Consider the following 18771-nt stretch of genomic DNA (forward strand, 5'->3'; position numbering starts at 1 on the left):
CAGAATGGATTCCAACAAGTGTAACGTCAATTTTATGACCGAAACACGGTATTTCGTGCTATTGACATACTCGGGGTACTCGAAAAAAACATTCTACGCGCGGTTAAATGTTGTTTCAGAGGGCAACTTCGAGGGTATTTTTCAAAGCGTGCATAACGTTAGCATAACTACGGGAATGTTGTATTCAAACTCACTCTGACGGGTCCACGGTGATGAAATCTGTGTAGAGTTTCAATAGTTCGCCTCCGACCACGTAGCCTAAAGCAGGCCCTATTATGGCCATTGTGTAGAAAATTCCTAAACAGACAGAAGTCGGCTCGTTTTTTAAACTACGTGCATAGACGTTCAGAGAAAGAAACTTTGAAAATGTTCCAACGTTATTATTTGTATGCGTGTTAGCACAGTTTCTCTTTTGTTTTACGCAAGCTCTCTCGTGCAGCGGCTCTTTTTCTAGCGAGAGCTCTTAAAGTTAGCGAGGATAGTTGCGAGGGGACTTTAGTTTCTTACCTACGTACACGGAGGACATCTTTTTCGATACGTTCTCGTCCAGGTACGTAACGCCAAGCGTATAAAAAGGGGCGGAACCAGCCCCGTGCAGAAGTTGAGCCATCAGAAAGATAGTTAAGTACAGCCCGCTGTATGGCTCCTGGTCCGTTTGGCCCGCGGACCCGTTGCAGGATAGCTAAACGATGGACATACACAAACGAATTCGAAGCAATTTAATTAGTGGTTCAGAGCATTATTTGTATGTTTATTCATGTAATCGATTAAGCGATTAGATTTTTATGCAACTCACCGAACGAGACGATGTATTCGTCACTCTTTGGCATATATTCTCCGATTGCTGGCCGCCTCTGTACGGTCCAGCAAGGTAATGCGGAGACGCGAAAAGCAGACTTCCTAAGCCTAAGATTAGAACTCCTATACCTATGTACCTATCGAACAAAAGTAACAAGTAAAACCATTTTTAAGAGGTTCGTGGTTTTCGTGTACATACATTTGAGTAAATATGAATCTCCAAAATCCACGGATCTTACTAATGGAGATATACATGTATACGTATGAGAAGTGGCGATACTAAGTAGACGTAAGCATTCGTGGTTAGACAGCCGAGAGTCAGTTAAATGAAACCAGTAGAGCTAGAGTAATTGCCTACGGAAGTATCTAAGCAAAGACATGCCCGTGTCTAATTTCATTTACGCATCCTCCGGTTCTCGCGTGAATATTCATGCTCCAAGTGAACTTCCGCCTCGAGATCACGCGTTTCGTCGTTTCCAAGTGCGATCGTTTATCGATTTAGGATCGAACCGGGTAAGGTCAGAGGGCTCGAACCCCCGAAAGTGAAGCCGAAGCGAAGGAACGAAATGGAGATTAACGTCGACACTGTCAGCCCGGCTGACGTTAGGATTAATATTTATGAGAGCTGTCGGGGTGAATCGATATCGATATTAATATTAATACGCTGGACAATGGCTTGTACAACGGCACGCGTTGGTGTATGCATGAGCGTTTCCGTTATCAGAAATCGAGGTTTCTCTTTCGAGTGGTAACAAAGTGTGTGGAGAAAAAAGATGATCGAAATATGCAGCTTGATATATCATTTTTCGTAACAGACAGCAAACGATGGCGTGTGTGTACCTTGGTTTTGATGCTTTCGAGCGTCCACCCAGATAGCTCACCGGGACGAGGGTAAGAAAACTGGCTATGTCGTATCCACCTGCTATCAGGCCAGTTTGCGACGACCGCAAACCGAATCTCCTTTCTATCGTGGTTATAACCACGTTCACGAAGCCGTTCACCACCATTCCTGGAAGAAATGATATAATTTCCTGCGAGATTTCGAAAAGATTCGTGTCTACTTTTACAATGGGTGTTAAAATAATGCAGGATCTGTGGAGCTGATTGATTGTTTCCTTTAACGTAATACTATTTTTTATCTACGAACGAACCTGCTCTATTGACCTATAATTTGAACGTTCTTTTTAACATCTTAAATATAGTAGTTGGAATAATTTAATTTATTCTACAGAATAATGTCTATTTCTAGGACTGCTTAAATATGCAAAAGAATGGAAGAGGTTACGAGATCCACTTTTGTAATGCATAAGAAGATCGTCTTCAGAATTCAATAATGGCCAGTTCGCTCTGAAAAAATAGTGTAATTAAATTCGACAATTCAATCACGCTCCAAGAATGGTAAATCTCCAAAAACGCCATGAAACTTTAAACAGTTCGCTTCGCCTGGAACCAATTGCTAGAATAAATATACCGTAAAAATCGCGTATTGTTTTATCGTTCGCTCCGTTTCGACGAGCCTCGGCTCTGAAATGCGCGAAAGTTTCCAGAGCGACCGAAAAACGCATTATTTTCATACACTCGCGTCAACAGCACTCCATCAGTCGTTGGAATCGATCGACACGAGTCCGTATTTAAATCTTCAGCCGTATTTTTATTCCACACTCGAAGACGTACAACCGATAGTACTCCCGTGTCCCATCGATCGCGAGCGGGTTCAGCGTCCAAACAGCGCTCGATCGATGGGTGTACCCCAGTATCCTAATAATACCTCGATCCCGCGCTCCCATTCTGAAACACGAACACCGTTCATCCCCGATATGCACTGGTCGGATCGAATCCTGCAAGGCGAATCCGCGTGCCGCGTGTAAATGAATCAGAAGGGGTAAACTGATTCAATTACGTCTCCCCTCTGCTTTGGCCCGCTCACCCTCCGAAGGAATCGCTCGCTCTTCCTCCCTCTCTTTCTCTCTCCCTCGAATCGCGCGTATATAAATCTATTAAACACTTTTTTTTCTCACGAATATATACGCGATGCTAATCGCCTCTGAATCGAACGGGCCGTTCGCTCGTTCATCGCTCGGAAGCCACGGACAGCCGTCGACAGGGCGTCGTATTACAGTCCGTAGCCAGAGTGTGCAGCATCGGCTGACAAAGGCCTTCACAGCCAGCTCTGACTGTCGCAAAAATGAATCTTCTGTGACATGAGATATTCAGTCGGCTACGACGAATTTTGCTCGACGATTTTGCTTTACGATCCGTTTCGATGTTACCGCTTCGACTCTGGTGGAGTCGACGCTGCTCGCGTACTTTGGAGAATGACTAAGCATTGTTCTAAAAAATTGTGCAGATTCAATTTAATATATTTTCGTTTATAGAGGAAGGTTTCTGTTACGAGAAATGTTGAGTTCCCTGAAGAATCCAACATCGAAAGGGTTAAATTATTAGTTGTATGAAACTGGTATTTCTGAAAGGAAAGTTTTATGTAACAGTGCTATTTCATTTTACTACCATCGTTTTAAAAAAGATCCGTCTTCTTCCTGGACATTTTATAGAATTTTTAAAACCACTGAATTCTGCGCTCCAATAAATTCTTTTACCATCGTTTCATCCCATCTGGTCTATCCCAGTCGAATTGCACAGAATGCATCGCATCGCGAACGTTACTCATATAAATACAACCACGCTGGCCACAAACTTTCTACAGAATGTAAGTTCTACGTTCGAAACTACGAGACGCGGCGTTTCTACCCGAAAACTTGTAGGATCAGCCAAGAAAACGAACGTACGCTCCGAACAATTAAATGGCGTTCGTAACTCGTAACCTCCCACGCCAGTTAGCCAATATCCATCGAATTAACGTGTTCACAGGCGGCCGCGGGCAGCAAGGAGCCCACTGTCGAGTGTCGTCGTATCCGGTGTCTGTCTACCCGGAAAATGAACCACCTTCGTTTCCCATTGTACCGCTAATAGGAGAATTTTAATTAAAACCGGTGCGCCGCTCGTGCAGCGTGGACAATTTGTTTCTCCAGCTGCTGGCCAATTCTCTCTCTCTCTCTCTCTCTCTTCCTTTCTTCCCCGGTTCCTGTTAGTGTACGCACCTACACTAACACTCAAAAGTATCCCGACGCTTGGTTATTCTTAACAGGACGTAACTTCATTAAAAAATTCTGTTTCATTATTTGAAAACCAACATTCTGTTTGTTTCATCTAAGAGATATACCAGCACTGATAGACCTAATTCTTAATTAAAAATCAACAGATTATACGATGCTATCGATAAGATTCAGCAATGGCCACGATGCCGATCCTTGCAAGATTCGAACTTCCGAATGAAATTTACAAGAACATCGAACAAAAGTTGCCACAATTGAGAGTTTCGAAAGTTCGATACTCAGAGAGCTAATTAACACATTTCAATAGTAGATTCTCTGCATTGAACTCGCAAATCGATCAAAGAATCCGGATACTTATGACCGTTAGTGTACTCGGTGCACCAAGCGCGCCAAGATCCACGTGCAACCGGGTACGTGAACATTGCTCCACGTACTTAGTCACCGGCGAACTTATTCTCGACTTATACAGACGATTGCTGGGTCCCATTGTCCAGCAATTTGTTCAATCCCATTGGCCCCGTAGAAGGCACGAACCACCACCGGACGATTTCTTTTGTCGCTCCGTAGGAGGGAGGGGACGAACAAACTTATTTAAACTAAGTACCCTCGCACGACTCCCGTGCTCGCCCTTTTCTTCCTCCTCGAGCCCTTCCATCCGCCACCAGCCAACCCCTGCGACCCCTCCTGGTGCCAGTATTCCTCGTCAACCTTCGCCACGTCGGCGTCACACGCCGTACGCGCCCTTTTCGCCACGATCGCTCTCCTTTCGACGACCCACCACCCTGCGGAGCGTCAACCTCCTGCCACCGGCCCGGAAAACTCGATTTCCGGTTATCGTCAGTCACCGTCGACCGTGGCGAACCCCCCTGCAACCCCTTCGCGCCACCGTGAAAGCTTCGAAATTGCATTCGAATGCGTGGCTATTAGTAACGCCAAACGACGATATCAGAGTCAATCAGTTAGTTTCTGTGCATACACGCGCACGTTTGTGTGTACGCACGCGTGCAGATTGTACATTTACACGATGGATTACGGGCGAAAAATCAGCGCAGATTCGTTCCACGGGGGAGATGGCTCGTTGTTTGCCCCCGCACGGTGTTATATCGGTAAATGTCGCGTTTATGATCGACGCGGGCCCGGTTTCGACCACCGGCCATTTTCGATACGTCCCTCGCTTCCACCGCGGTTCATTGTTCCGGACGTTTGACGCGTTTGAGACGAGTGATTACGACGGACGCGTGTTGGATTGAATTTTACGATCCGTGACACGTAACATTTCCCGTATCCGACGCGCGAACGTAAAAACGCTTGAAATTGATATTCAATTGTGACACGTTTATAATTCGTTATTCCACGGAATATAATTTCATCCATGTTTTCGAAGGACCACTTGGGAGACTCCCTCTTCTATTTTTTTCTCGCGTAACCGCGCCCATCCTCGTGATACCCTTCCTGCTTTGTCCAAACGAATCTCCGCCCCTCTCATCTCTCACGTCTCGAATTAGCGCGAGAAATGAATGGATCTCCCGTAGGATTTCAACTGAGTCGAATTTAAATTGCATACCTTGTATCGCACCTGTCCAGCATAACCAGAAGAGCGCCCATTTCGCGGTGCGAAATCGTTGCAGGTAGACAGGCCTGAACCAGTACCAGCCGCACTTCGGCTCGTTCGTCCTCTCCTGCTCCTTACCCGTTTCCGGCTTTATTTCCGGCTTCGTCGGGCCGAACTGTTCCGAAAAACTGGACAGGGTCTCGTGCATGTCCGGCACCCCCGTCTGTAAATCACATTATCGCGTTGACACCCTCAAAATCGAATTACCGTGATTAATGCCCGGGTAATATGTATGATAATGTTAGCTAGAAATTGACTGTGGGACGCGCGCAGCATCCGCTACGCGTCGTTCACTTAGAGAGTCGGAACTGAGTTATGGGTTGTCGATGGTGTACCGTGAATTGTTTTTAATTATTGATTCGTGGCGCTGTAGCGGCGATTGGTGTTGAGCAAATAAATTGCTCTGCGATATTTAAGGGGACAGCGATCGTTTTTAATCTCAGCTGTATCTTAATGTTTTTCAAAATTGAGTTTTATAGGTGGAGAACGCGTGAGAGTATTTCTTTTATCGCCTAAAATGGAAATTTGAAGTTGAGATGTCGGATTGTTCGATTAATCGAGTATGCGAATTTTTTTATCAAAGAGAAGGGAAAATTATTGTTTGATAGAAATTTAATTTACGCTATTGTTTCTGATTAAGTGGGAAAATAGAGGGAGTTGGTTAGATCGATGGTTGGTTCGATTACTCAAAGATAAATCATACCGGAAGATGTTGAGATTGTAAATATGTACACGTCGAGTTATTAGCTATCGGAAATTACACGATGTGTACCGAATAAATAGATCTACGAAACATCCCCGGTATCGTATTTAATTATTGGCTTTTATCTCACCAGGCATGGGGGAGAGAACAACGCGCCACGCACAAATAAGCAACTCATGGGTTCAATTTATGTTTTATCATGAACCTGACGTTTTACATTATTACGCTTTACGCACTCCTCATTATCCGTTTGACTGGTGTTAATTAACACTGTTTGATGCCACTCGATAAGTACGAAATCGAGGAATCGGGTGTATGACAGGTGTTATAACTCGTTATAGGATTTTCCATAAAATTTCCACTGTGAAACGTATTATTAATCTAACAAACTGTAACAATGAAAGTTATCTCTGTTTGTACATAGATTTTGCAGAACAACGATTAATCGTTCAGAGCTCACTCGGTGTTTTATAATTTGAGAATTTCTGGATAACGTTTTGATGGATTTTGAAAATTCAACAAATGTGACAATTTTCACATTTTTCGATCTCTCGTCTGAAAAATCGAGGTCCTTTTTCATAGCTGCTATAAATCCCACAGAAACCATCTTTTAACATATATCAACGACAGTAGGATAAGTTACGTTTCAGATGATAGTACGTATCATATGAGAGACGAGAATGTTCTATAAAAGATTCGAAATAATCCTTCGTTTCGATGTCACAAATGATAACAGGCTTTGAAGCAATTAAAGATGTAATTCGCAAACAGAAAGAAAGTTTCTTAATGTAGGGCATGCAAACGAAAGATGTATGTCAGTACGATACCAAAATACGGCACGCTGATCATATCTTCTCAGAGTAAATACGATAACAAATGTTAACATGTTATTTCTCAATTTTACGAATGGCACTATTGCAAACGGAAAATTTGCCCAAACAATTTGCCACAGATCCAGAAACTACATTCGTCGATTATTAATTTTCATCCAGTGAATACCAGGTCAGATGTTATCAACGCAAACCGTACTGTCATCTTGGTCTGTTAACCAGAGCGCTCTTCATCCAAGCCTTATTAAATAGTACACCACGGATATTCATTAATTCCGTTGAAAACAAATATGAGGATGCTTCAACCTTATTCACGAATTTAATAGATTTCTCCCACGATATCGCTTCAATCCGATCGAAAGAATCGATAAATAATTCATAATTAATTGGCAAGGTGTAACAGAAGGCCAGCGAAACAGCCACCGCTCGAATACCTCGCAAGCAATCGATCGGCCAGCATCGATGTCACGCTCGCCTCCTAAAATAACCGTAGAATCCAATATTTCCAGGGCACTTACGCTGAATGCAAATTTATCCCTCATGATTGCAGCCTCTCCTCTTCGCCCCGGAAAGAAACAACGCGAGAGCGACACCGGTCCACGGAACGCAATCCTACGCCCTCAGGATCGATCGCGACATCCTCAAGTTCCGTCTGCGCCTCTAACAACCGGTTCTTCTTGCCTCCTTTCCTTCCCCCCCGCCCAACTTTCTATATGCCCTCTCAGAGAAACGCCAAGGATTGCCTCAGATCGGTTCTAAGTAACATTTCCATCGCGCGAGCAGATCCGTCGAGCGTGTCACGTTCCGCGAGGCCGTCCCTCATCGTCGGGCGAAAGTGGCGTCGCGAACGGAACTTCCGGCACCCGGTCACGCTCCGTCGTGTCCGCCAGCGACTTTTTCGCGGGCCTCGCGTGCTCTGAACGCTGCTGAAACTTGGTTACCGTTCTCTCGTCAGAAGGTAACGAATATTATTGTCCACGACGAGAATGGAAGGCTTCATCCAATCCACTGGCGATCCTCGCGCGATCTAGGATCGATTCGTACGATCGGGAGTCGACTCGCTTCCTGTCTGATTAAAGATTCATCGTAGAAGGGTAGTCGGATTGGGAATAGTCTGGAATAGCCTCGAGTTCGGTTTACTTTTTATTTCGCCTTTCTTTTCTCCGTTTTATCTCGCGTCTTGACTTCGTTAGACCGGTCTTCTAATGGAGTTCCGGTTCGAGGCACCGTGGATCTTCCGGTGATTTACTGTCGTATCTCAGTTCCGTTCGTGATCACCGATGCTGTTAACTGTGTCCATTTAGATCGAAGATTGGAAAGTGGTCCTTTTTTCTTTTTTCTTTTATTAAGGAGTTACATATATATTGAAATAGATTGCAGAAATAATTTTTCTTTTCATTCCTTTAAAGTTCTGCTGAGAGTTTACTATCAAGTAGCTCTCTATATGCAATCCCTTAAAGGATAAATGTTTAAGATGGACTTTTTCAGATATCGTCTCTTCCTCAGATTGCAAAAGACATTTCGTATCGCCGGCTGCTCGCTCAATCATTCGTCAAACGTCCAGATCGCAGCTTCCATCTGTTCCCAATATATGCGCACCCTCACCCTTCTTTCACCCGCCCTCTGTCACTCTCACTCTCTCGCGCGTTTCCTTTAATTCCAATGTTTCCCGTTTCAGCTGGAACGCTCGTCAAAAGCGCGACATCGCGAAACATTCCATCCAGGCCCGTTCACGCGCATCGTTATAAATCCTTCGAGGGTCCCGGCGATATCGGTTTCCGAACGAACAAACGCGCCGTGTTTCACATCGTCCACGATGAAATATTCATCGTCCGAGCGGGATTTATAATTTCACCGGGGAATTTGTAATTCTCGCGTACAGTCCGATGGGAACGGCTCCGCGGCTCGTCGATCATCCGCCACTCGACGGATCTTTAATCGTTACGCTTCACCGTTGCACCGATCGAACCTGTTGATATAATTCTTCGTGCATCGAAACGATGCACGGACGGCCACCTTTTATTTTCCCGCGATTTATGGTTCCGTTCTATTTCTCCGGACGAGTGGACACTTTTTTCGATTCAACTGTGTTTCATCTCGTTCACGACGATGGATCAGTCCGCTAGCTTGAGTATTACTTACAATTTATGAAATCACCAAACGAATTACGATATTACGAAGATCACTCGCAATTTTCACGACAACTGTCTCGATATCTGTATTTCTAACGACTTCCTAGCACTCTCTCAATAAAAGCTTCCAGCGCGAACGGTCGACAATTCGCGTTGATCACTCGCACTTTTCTCCAGCAGATGCCCAAAACTCGAACCACCAAAGATCGTCGAAGTTATCGAACAGCCTCCCAACGAGATCCCCGAATCTCCAGATTCACAATTCCACTCTGAACGCCTTGCAGCGTGGTCGTGCGCAACCATACGGTCCCCGTCCGCGTCCGGAGCGCGCACTGCGACTAAGGCCGCGTGTCACACGCGACTGAGGATCGCGGGCTCGTGCTCTCAGAGTTTTACCCGCGAGTTAAAAGCGCCGTATATGCTACTACCGCCGCTACACTGTCCACGACAGACATCCTCCGTCCTCCTCCTACTTCCGATTCTCCTCCGTCACCCCCTACCCTCTACATCCCTCTACCCACCACCCAGACCTCACCCCTTCCCTCTCTCTCTCTCTCTCTCTCTCTCTCTTCCACCCCTTTCAGTCATCCCCTACTGGCGTGCGAACCACAACCCGCTCCATCTTTCTCTTCGTTCCTCCGCACCCTGTCCGCTCCCTTCGTCCAACCCCCTCCATTCGAAACCAGCCTTCTCACCCTCACGAACGCCTGGCACACACCGTAAACCCGCCTCTACTAGCTGTTGCTTCGCTTGTGAACCGAAAAAAGAAAAACCGGTTCGCCTCGCCGCATCTGATAACACTCATTAATTCGCGTTAATTGCGCTGATCGCGCGCGTGCGATTAAAACGGTTCCACGGGACGTTCCGCGGTATCGATAAGTACGCCAAGGGGCTGGCAGGGTTGTTTCGGGTCGGACAGAGATTTAGAGGGGGCTTCCGTTCGGTTGGTTGGTCGCGTGGAAATAGTGGCAGTTGGTGTTTCTCCGTGGGCTTCTTAGGTGGTGGGTGTTACCAGAGGTTCCGTTCTAGGGCTGTTTTTGCACGACGATCATAACTGTTTCGCTTGGCGAGGCGAGTTACTTGAAGATCGCAGGGAAATGAAATTTCCTCTGCGATCTGATTACCATCTATTTTCGCAACGACGCGCGAAACAGCGGCGTCGTGTCGCAGAAGAGAGAATCGAATGGCCATCGGTGGCGGTGTCACGTAAATTGCTCCTTTCCCCTGGCAGGGCACGAGCTTTGACCGCAGCAAAGCAAGCTATCGCGGAGCTACGAGGCGAGGAGATAAACTGCGACTACCATCGCGAGGAACGGACGAAACCGATAGTACCGGGGTTAAGCCATTTTCCAGCTTCCAGTTGTAACGAGTATCTTAATGCTTTGTATCGAGAAACGCGTTTGTCTTCCGGCGTTCCATTAACGAGGCTCGCCGCTACCTTCGGGTTCGCCGCTGATCGCCGTCGTTCGCCAAAATAGAACAGCAGCGAACGATTATATAGATTCGCCAAGATATACGCCACTGTTTACGATGAATTATTGGAATTGCTGTTCCCGATCGTTTCGATCGGCTCCCATAGTTGTTCGATACGCGAGATAAATTCCAATACAACGTTTGCGAGATGCTCGAAACGTAAGACAAGTTGATGGATTATAAAAAATGTCCAAGAGTGAAAGAAAAATTGTGAAAAGCTACGAATTCGCTATTCTTACACTTTTGGTAGTTCTATGTAGGGTTAGTGTACAGGGTGAATCGATATAAGCTTCCGTCTGAGGTTCTAGTGGTAGTATATAGTGTATCGAGAGTTAGAGCGATACCAGTTTCTATCTCAGAATGATCTATCAACATTGTCGGACAAGTACAATACCCATATCGATTTTCTCGCGAGACACTTTGCAGCTACGTATGTGAGCACGTAACGCGAACGACAGTAGCTACGGTCAGAAGGCGAAAGAAAAGCAACGTGGGAAAGCTAAGAGGGCGTAGGGAATATTTTATAGAGACTTCCGGAAGCCGCGAGGTTTCTCATATTTCAAGGCGAGGTAGGTCAGGTATGGTATCAACCGTGGTGGACGTGTTTCGAATTTACGACGGTAATAACCCAAGTATGCAGACTCGAAAAGTTCCGAATAAATCATCCAGATAATATTGGTCGTTAAAGAGGACCACGGAGGGACACGGTTGACGTGCAACCACCGAGGCGGGGTGATCGATACTCAATTCGAGTTTAATAGAGTGCGATACGCGACAAACATCCAGCCTATATCGGAGAATTCGGCCTATTTCGAGGGTTTATTGGAGCTTCTTAACACGGATGATTAATTAGAATATTATTGCGTTCGATGATTCTTTATAAAACTGTTTTTTATCAAAATATTGTCCAACTTTAGAATCACACTTTTAGTATAAAACGAACGAAGAATTTCTTCGCTTCCACTACTTAGACAATTTAAGGGCGAGCAAAAAAGTACCGCGCCATATTTCTCGGGACGCTCGAATACCTTCGCGACAAAAAGTGCATCGCGCGATACTCGCGGCGACCGAGGAACCGCCGGAAAGAATCAGTGTCCTATCTGAAATTCCTGATGCGTTAAATTAAATTTCCCATCGAGCGTCAACCTAGCGTCCAGTCCCCCCTGAACATCCGATTGGCACCGAGCTACCGATATTTATCGATAACATTGTATCCTCCATGAATTGATAGTAAACACCCACCCTCGTTTTCTATCCCGTTACCCGTGTTCGACTGGTTCACGGAGCAAGAACGCAGGAATGGAAACGAAAAAAAGGGAAACCAGAGGCAACGATAAAAAGGAACGAAGAAATTTTTGCCAGAAACTAGCTGAAGGGTCAAAAATCCCCGCGGCATAATTACTGGTTAAGAGGGGCATTTATCGAGGGTGCGAGGGGTTGGCGGAGCGGCCGTTGCATTTGGAATTCCACGAAGTGCAACGCGCTTGTACTGCAACGATAACGGCGCTCGCGTAATTAAAGTCTTCCTATCTTTAGGGGCCGCTTCCGCTGGCGGATACACCGACGCGTTTATGCGGCCACGTTTTCTCAAATATCTACTTCCCCAGTTGACGCCCACGCGGCCTTCTCTCTGTGCATCTCCCCGCGTCTGATCGCGTTTCCCAGAGCAAGATGTCGCCCAGCGATACCGCCGGGTTTCCACGGTTCACGGGGTCAAGGTATACATACATTTAAAGAGCCGCGCGGCGCTTACATCACGGACGTTTTCCCCCCCTCGGTTTTATTAAAGAATTCCTTTTCACCGGCTGTCTTTATGCGACGGAATCGCGGCTGTTACGGTAAGCCGTTTTCTTTATTCGATCCGAGGCTTTGCCAGAGCTTTACCAGCGTCGCGGATTGTATCGTGGTTTTTTGTCGGGTGATGGAAGATTTATACGGGTCAGACGGTGCGCCAGATATCCGCGGAGCTAATCTTCTGTATGCTAATTCGGGGGGGTGGAAAAGTAAATCAGTGTACAACAGGGTTTTAGAAGTCGACCGTGGAAATTTCAAAGTGCACAGGTATTCAAGTAACAGTAGACGAATGCACGTTGATCGTCAGGGGGGTGTTGAACAAAATCTCCAACTCGCAAACACGATGGAATTATTCATGCAACATGAAAAATATATACGTAATACAATTTCAGATCTAAAAATGCGGAAAAAAAACAAGGTTGTATCCAATAGCTCCACCAACCCCCGAATCATCTCGAAAGGGCCATCCCCCGATTCATAAACGTTAATTGAACATTTTCGTGGAGCTCATTTCGTCCAGCTGTATCCACGAAAGCAATGGCGCCCGTCTCGCCTTCGGCGTCCAATACCGCAAATCGAATGGCCGCGTTCATTAAACGGACATTCAGGAGCGATTTGTTTGACGAACGTCGCGCATCAGGGGCAGAGACATTAGCCCGGGACAAGAAGAAAAAACGCAATATACCATCGGCCTGTGTGCACGCCGGACAATACCGTGGCGAGGATGGGGTACGGGGCCTCTGTCCACGTTTCGTTTGCCCAAAGCAAACGTGCGGATCACGCGCTCGAAACACCGTGGGGGAGAGGGATAAATACCCTTTCGAGCGGCGCGCACGTTTCGCCGGCCACGCGACCGCCTCGACATAAATTTCGTGGATTTAATAAAGATCCATGGCTTCCGGTTTCGGGGCTAGCCCGTGCCTCCTACGCGAGTCGTCGATGGGTTCTTTTCTTTCCTTTGCGCCACGTTCTATGGACGCCATGATCTTCGAGGCACGCTTCAGGGTCACGATCTTCTTCAATTTTTAACGCTTGATCCCCGTGTGTTTCAATTTTCGTCTAATCGGAATTTTATTCGTTGCTGCGATGGGAAAAATTGTAATTCGTTAATATGTGAGTGTTAAGTAAAATGGAAATTTAATTTGAGCGAGATACAATGATTCAGATAGATAGGAGTATGCAACTTTGAAGACATATGTGGTAGGGTCAACCCTTTTACTGCGACAGCTTTAAAACAGAGATTGCTTTAGAATGCCTCGCGTGGGTGAAGAGGTTGCAAATTGAGAGAAATGGCGGATGGATGAAGTAACGTAAGCGTGGATGCAAATTGTTTTGGATTTATGGGAAAAGAATGGAACATGACGTGATGTGAGATTTGTTTGTCGAATGCGGATTATTTATTGCTTCGACGAGGTAATTGGTGTTCAGTTCACCCGTGGTGTAGTTGAATAATGGGTAGGAATTGGGATCAGGGGGATCTGTACGGATCTACACGCATCGTTTTTAATTTTCGGTTGCGATACCAATGTAATGTATTTTATATTGTTTGTTCTGCATTAATTTTCGACTGTAATAATTAAAGAAAAACAACGCGATTAATATTCGATGGGATTAAAACAGGGTAAGCTTATCTTCCGGTTGCACAATAATGGGAAACATAATGGAAAATTCCCTGGTGTCTCGTTGACACGAAAATATACCCAGAAATAAATTAGTCTATTTACAAAATCTCCCGTGCTATTTCTCGCGGTATCATGCCGCGACTGGTAAAATATTTTATAGAGTTTTCACTAACTCTTCATTTCTCCGGACAATACCCATATTTCGTTACGTTCGTGCGAGTTTCGCACGTTGCATCTGCGTACAAATATATATGGCGATTTAAAATTTTCGAATAATTAATCTGAATAAAAGTAAACGCGAATACCTCTCGCGTTCACTGTAATTTAATCGATGCGAATCCTCTCGAATCGTTCGAGAAATTCAGCATCGAATTAGATCCGGCCGACGCCTATGCAGGGGATTAAACAACGGCGCGTGTCACGCGCCTACATCCGTGGGTGGCCCGTTCTAAATGTTTAGAGGAAGTTTTCAATAATTTCCTATTGAATTTATTAACACCTACGGCACCGTTCCGGAGGCACGCACGCACCAACTGCCACGGGTCCCTCGTGCACGGGAAAGAAAAATATTGTTTCAACTATTCCTCCATTCAATTCCGTCCGTCAACAGATCCACGCGTCAGGCGTCACGCGACCCTGTCAATTTTTAATTGCACCATGAACTCGTACGAAAATTTTTAAGTCGACCGGAAAATAAATGAACCGTTGAAATTCGCCAACATTTATTACGTAGACTAGTGTCGAAAATAATTATTGTCCGTGTTGAATCATTTTTGTCTAATGAAGAGGAATACATAGTTTTATGGTACATATACGAGGTGTACGGTGGTAGAATTGGAACAGGGATGAATCTACGTGAAAAAATAAAAGGGTAACGTAGAATAACATTCTTTTTTATTTGGAACCCAGTTTTCGAGAAAATCGAGTTTGAATATTTGACCGGTACACGTGCACTTGGTTAACCTGGGAATGAATACGAGTGGTGCGATCGGCAGGAAGTTACACGAAAAAATAAATGGAAAATTCGTGGTGCGACGAACCGTGAGTTTACATATTCTAAATTTCATTTCATTTTCTGTTTTATCAATTATCATTTTACTGCTCTATGGACAAACAGAATTCCTGTACAGGGTAAAGAACGATTTCTATTGTATTACTTAACTTTACCACTACGTGCAAGGTATTTTTTACTACTGAAAATATCTAACGAGACTTTGCGCTAATGTATCATCCTACTGTCCACTGTCTGATCGCAATTTCTCGTCCCAAATGGGTTTACCTGTGCCTCGTCGCGCCTTCTCGCGGTATTTTAATTGTTTCGCAGGCGAAACGCGCGTTTCGTTAGAATGGCGGTGGCGACGATCGTCGAGTGTCGAAGTGACTCGCGACTGAACCAGCGGGTGTATTCTTACAACGACCGACTGTAATGGAATACATTTTTGCACTTCCCCCGATGCTCTTTTTCTCCGTTTACCAGCCCCGTCTCGCGGTTCGTACTCTCTTTCTTTTCTTTTTTTTTTTTGCACCCCCGACTCTTTCGGCCGCACTCAACGCCCGCTCGCTCGGCTCGAAATGAAAACGAGCCTCAAAAGAGCTTTGTACGCGCTTCCGTCACGTTCGATATTCGTGCGTTCTTTTATGCCGTCACGTTTTTCCGTACGCCGCGAGGAGCGACTTCCCCGCGTAGAAAAGAAACAGGGCGGCTGGTCGCCAGCTTTTTCCGACATCGACCGACTGACGTTTGTCGCCTAAACTCCTTTTTCTTCCGCGACTCCTTTTACTTTCCTCCACCTTTCTTCCGCCCCGCCTTTCTTCCACCCTCTGCTTTACACTCTAACTCTCACTCTCTCCCTCCCTTCAGCCTCGTTCCTTCCACTTTTCTCCTTTTTATTCAGTCGCGTTACACGCGAACGACTTCGCCACGTCGTGGGGGGATTGAAACTTTGCCGAGGGTGAAATCGTAATTAATGTACACAGGCGAGACGCCTGTCTGATGAGCGTAACGAGCATCGACGGGCTAATTTCTGGGTTTCTTTACAATACGCACAGTTTGCAACACGACGTACACTTGTGTTGTAGTCTCACTCTTAATTAAACGATTATACGATACAATAAGACATAATAGATATAACAGACGTTGGATATCTACACAGAATTTCAATGCAGAGTATCAAATAGATTAATTGAATACACTCGCAGTGAAAAAACAGGCAATTATTGCTGTCGCAAGCATAACAGGCCCAGGAGCAGCTTGCCGGAAGTTGGCAGCCAGGAAAGTTAACCCCGTCGCGTGTCGCGCGAGGCGAGAGACCGCTCGTCTCCTCCGCGCATTCCTAACTGACTACTCCATTCACGGGTAACGCGATTTGCGGCCAGGCATAAAGCGAACACGTCAAACAGCTTGTTAATCCACGTTAAATGGCTCCGCGACCAGCAAACCGGCGCGTTTCCCGCGCAAAACCCGCCGCCAATTATTTAGTCGGCCGTTTCACTTGAATCGCTCACCCGCGCATCTCCCTGTGCACCATCCCGTCCTTCCCGTCGTCCCCATCGACGAACGCCGGCTAACGAACGCCGCAACGAGAGCCACCCGCACCCCCAAACGTTACCTGTCCCTGTCTGACCCCGTTCCAGCCCTCTTTCCCTCGTTTAGGACAATGCCTCGCTACTTGTCGTTGCTGCTACCAAAGGGAGGACTCGAAAGAGGGCGGGGAAAAAAGAGATGCGCGAAATCGCGGCAGGATTGATTGGAATTTTGCGGTCGATCGTGATTAATGAGCTCCACTATGGGCACCCTTTTGTGGCTTCTTTTTTTCGTTCCCAGGTTTTACTCTCTCTCTCTCGCTCTTCCTGGACAGCTTCTTCCTTTTCGAACGGTCGCTTTTCCCGTCGTATGTACCAGGAGGCGCGCGGTATCGCATTCGCTTTGGTTTCGATGATCGACGCGCTCGCTGCGACGGTCAAAGGGTTTTTGAAAGGCAGAGTGAAGGAGCGCGCGATTGGTCCATGGAAATTGGTGGAAAATTATCGTCGACTCGTGGAGACGTTTTCACGGTGAATTTTAGTGAGCTCGATGGAATTGATGCGAACGAGGAGTGCCTCGATATTGCTTTCACTGCGGTTCGGGACTTGTAAACAATGTTAGATTGCATTGATTCTAGGGGAAAATGAATGCTCGTAGAATTTGTGATTCCGTGTGCATCGATTTTAGTAGAAATTGTTAGCGATTGGTGTATTTGAAAAGAAAGAGAATTTCAGCTTCCTGAAAATCTCGCAGTTCCACTAGCGAAGGTAACTTTCTTCTTGAGCCAAAATTTTAAGCAAAATCGTCACGTTCTACCCTCCGTTGTAACTTCTCTTATCTTCCTTGTCCCGAGCTTTCTTATTACGTGTTTACTACGTACATTTCTACTGTCCCTTGTATCTTCCAAAGATACCAGCGGTGCTCCAGAAAATAAGTAGCTGCGCAACACCTATAAAGACACCCTGCGAAAAACTCGCCACCTCGCGCAACGCTTTATACACCATTTCTTCTGACTAAAGAAAAACAAAATCAGACTTACTTTCTTCTTTTTCACCAAGCAACAATTCAACGTATACGAAGAACAAACGAACACGCGCTCGTTAAAAATTGGATCAATCCCGCGCGAAGCAAACGCGTCCACCGCCACAAACCACGAATCGCTAACCAAATTGGACATCCCCGAAGAGCGTAAAAAATTCATCTCACGGAAACATATTCCCTCCATTCAATCCGACTGACTAACTCCCAATAAATCCAGCGATCTTTTCGATCGCTCGGATCTGGCTTGAAAAATTGAAAGGGACGAGAGAATGAAAACGAACTGGCGGGGGTGAAACGAAAAGAGAGCGAAAAAATCGGCGAATTATAAACGGGAACGCGTATGAATGGCAATCTAGGGGCGAGAGAGGGGGGGCCTGGATCATTCACCGGAGGCGGGGCACGTCAGCTCGATGACGGAAGCCCCAATTTCTCTGGAACGCGCGATTTTTTCGGGATCCACGACCGGACGTAGAATATGGGATGGAAATTTCCCGCGTTCTACATATTTTAGACGCACGTCGCCTCTTCTAGCCTGTCCTCTCGTCTCCTCTCGCGTTCTCTCTCCCTTCGTTTCGCCCCCTTTTTCCTCTCCGTCTCGCTGTTCTGTTCGCCAGGCCATTGTAATCGTTGCCTTCGGTGCTATCAGTGGAGAACAAGGGACGATTTGGTCCGTGTGGATGGTAGTCGTGCGCGGTTAATGCCTGCGGGCCACGATTGTGCCGTAATTACGAGGAGTAGCGGTGCGCCGTCACGAAGATGTCGAAGAGAAAAATAATGGTTAGAAAGAGGACGGCAGGGGTTGGCGGGGGCCTCGATGGCTCGACGGAGAGGACGCCCGGATGGGTTGCGAGGAGGACGAGCATCGTTCGAATTAATGGGCTGTGGCCAAAAATTCGTGGGAAACTGCGAGGTAGCATCGCAACCGTGAAGATGAGATTATCGTTGACGAACAGATAGACAGAGGATGTATGATATTTCACGTGAAATTAAGAAGCTAGACTGCACACGAGTTTTCGATGACAGAAGCAAGATTCGTGGTGAAAGATTCACCCCTTTGAAGACGTATCAATGATCGCAGCTTTATTCTTTGCGAACCGTGCTATTAATCTTTCGAACGTGTTCGAGCAGT

At 46.1% G+C, this 18771-nt stretch overlaps 2 protein-coding genes across 5 annotated transcripts in view; one reads left to right on the top strand and one right to left on the bottom strand.

Annotated features, from left to right (window-relative positions):
• The window catches only part of Mrpl41 (mitochondrial ribosomal protein L41), a 186772-nt gene that overhangs the window by 152125 nt on the left and 15876 nt on the right, over positions 1-18771 (top strand). The gene's annotated exons all lie outside the window — the stretch shown is intronic.
• The window catches only part of Oatp26f (Organic anion transporting polypeptide 26F), a 34912-nt gene that overhangs the window by 9781 nt on the left and 6360 nt on the right, over positions 1-18771 (bottom strand). Inside the window, exons 1-6 of one of the 2 annotated variants that reach the window (XM_076896779.1) lie at positions 7575-7647; positions 5476-5686; positions 1639-1807; positions 797-935; positions 508-682; positions 195-297 (exon numbers count right to left, since the gene is read on the bottom strand). In XM_076896779.1, coding sequence (XP_076752894.1) covers positions 195-297; positions 508-682; positions 797-935; positions 1639-1807; positions 5476-5686; positions 7575-7598 — 821 coding nt within the window. In that variant the 5' untranslated portion in view covers positions 7599-7647. Of the gene's footprint in view, positions 1-194; positions 298-507; positions 683-796; positions 936-1638; positions 1808-5475; positions 5687-7574; positions 7648-18771 lie in introns of those variants that run through there. The other variant, XM_076896778.1, reaches the window with a different exon arrangement.

This window comes from Xylocopa sonorina, chromosome 6 (genome assembly GCF_050948175.1).
Source record: "Xylocopa sonorina isolate GNS202 chromosome 6, iyXylSono1_principal, whole genome shotgun sequence".
In the NCBI taxonomy this organism is placed as follows: Eukaryota; Metazoa; Arthropoda; class Insecta; order Hymenoptera; family Apidae; genus Xylocopa; species Xylocopa sonorina.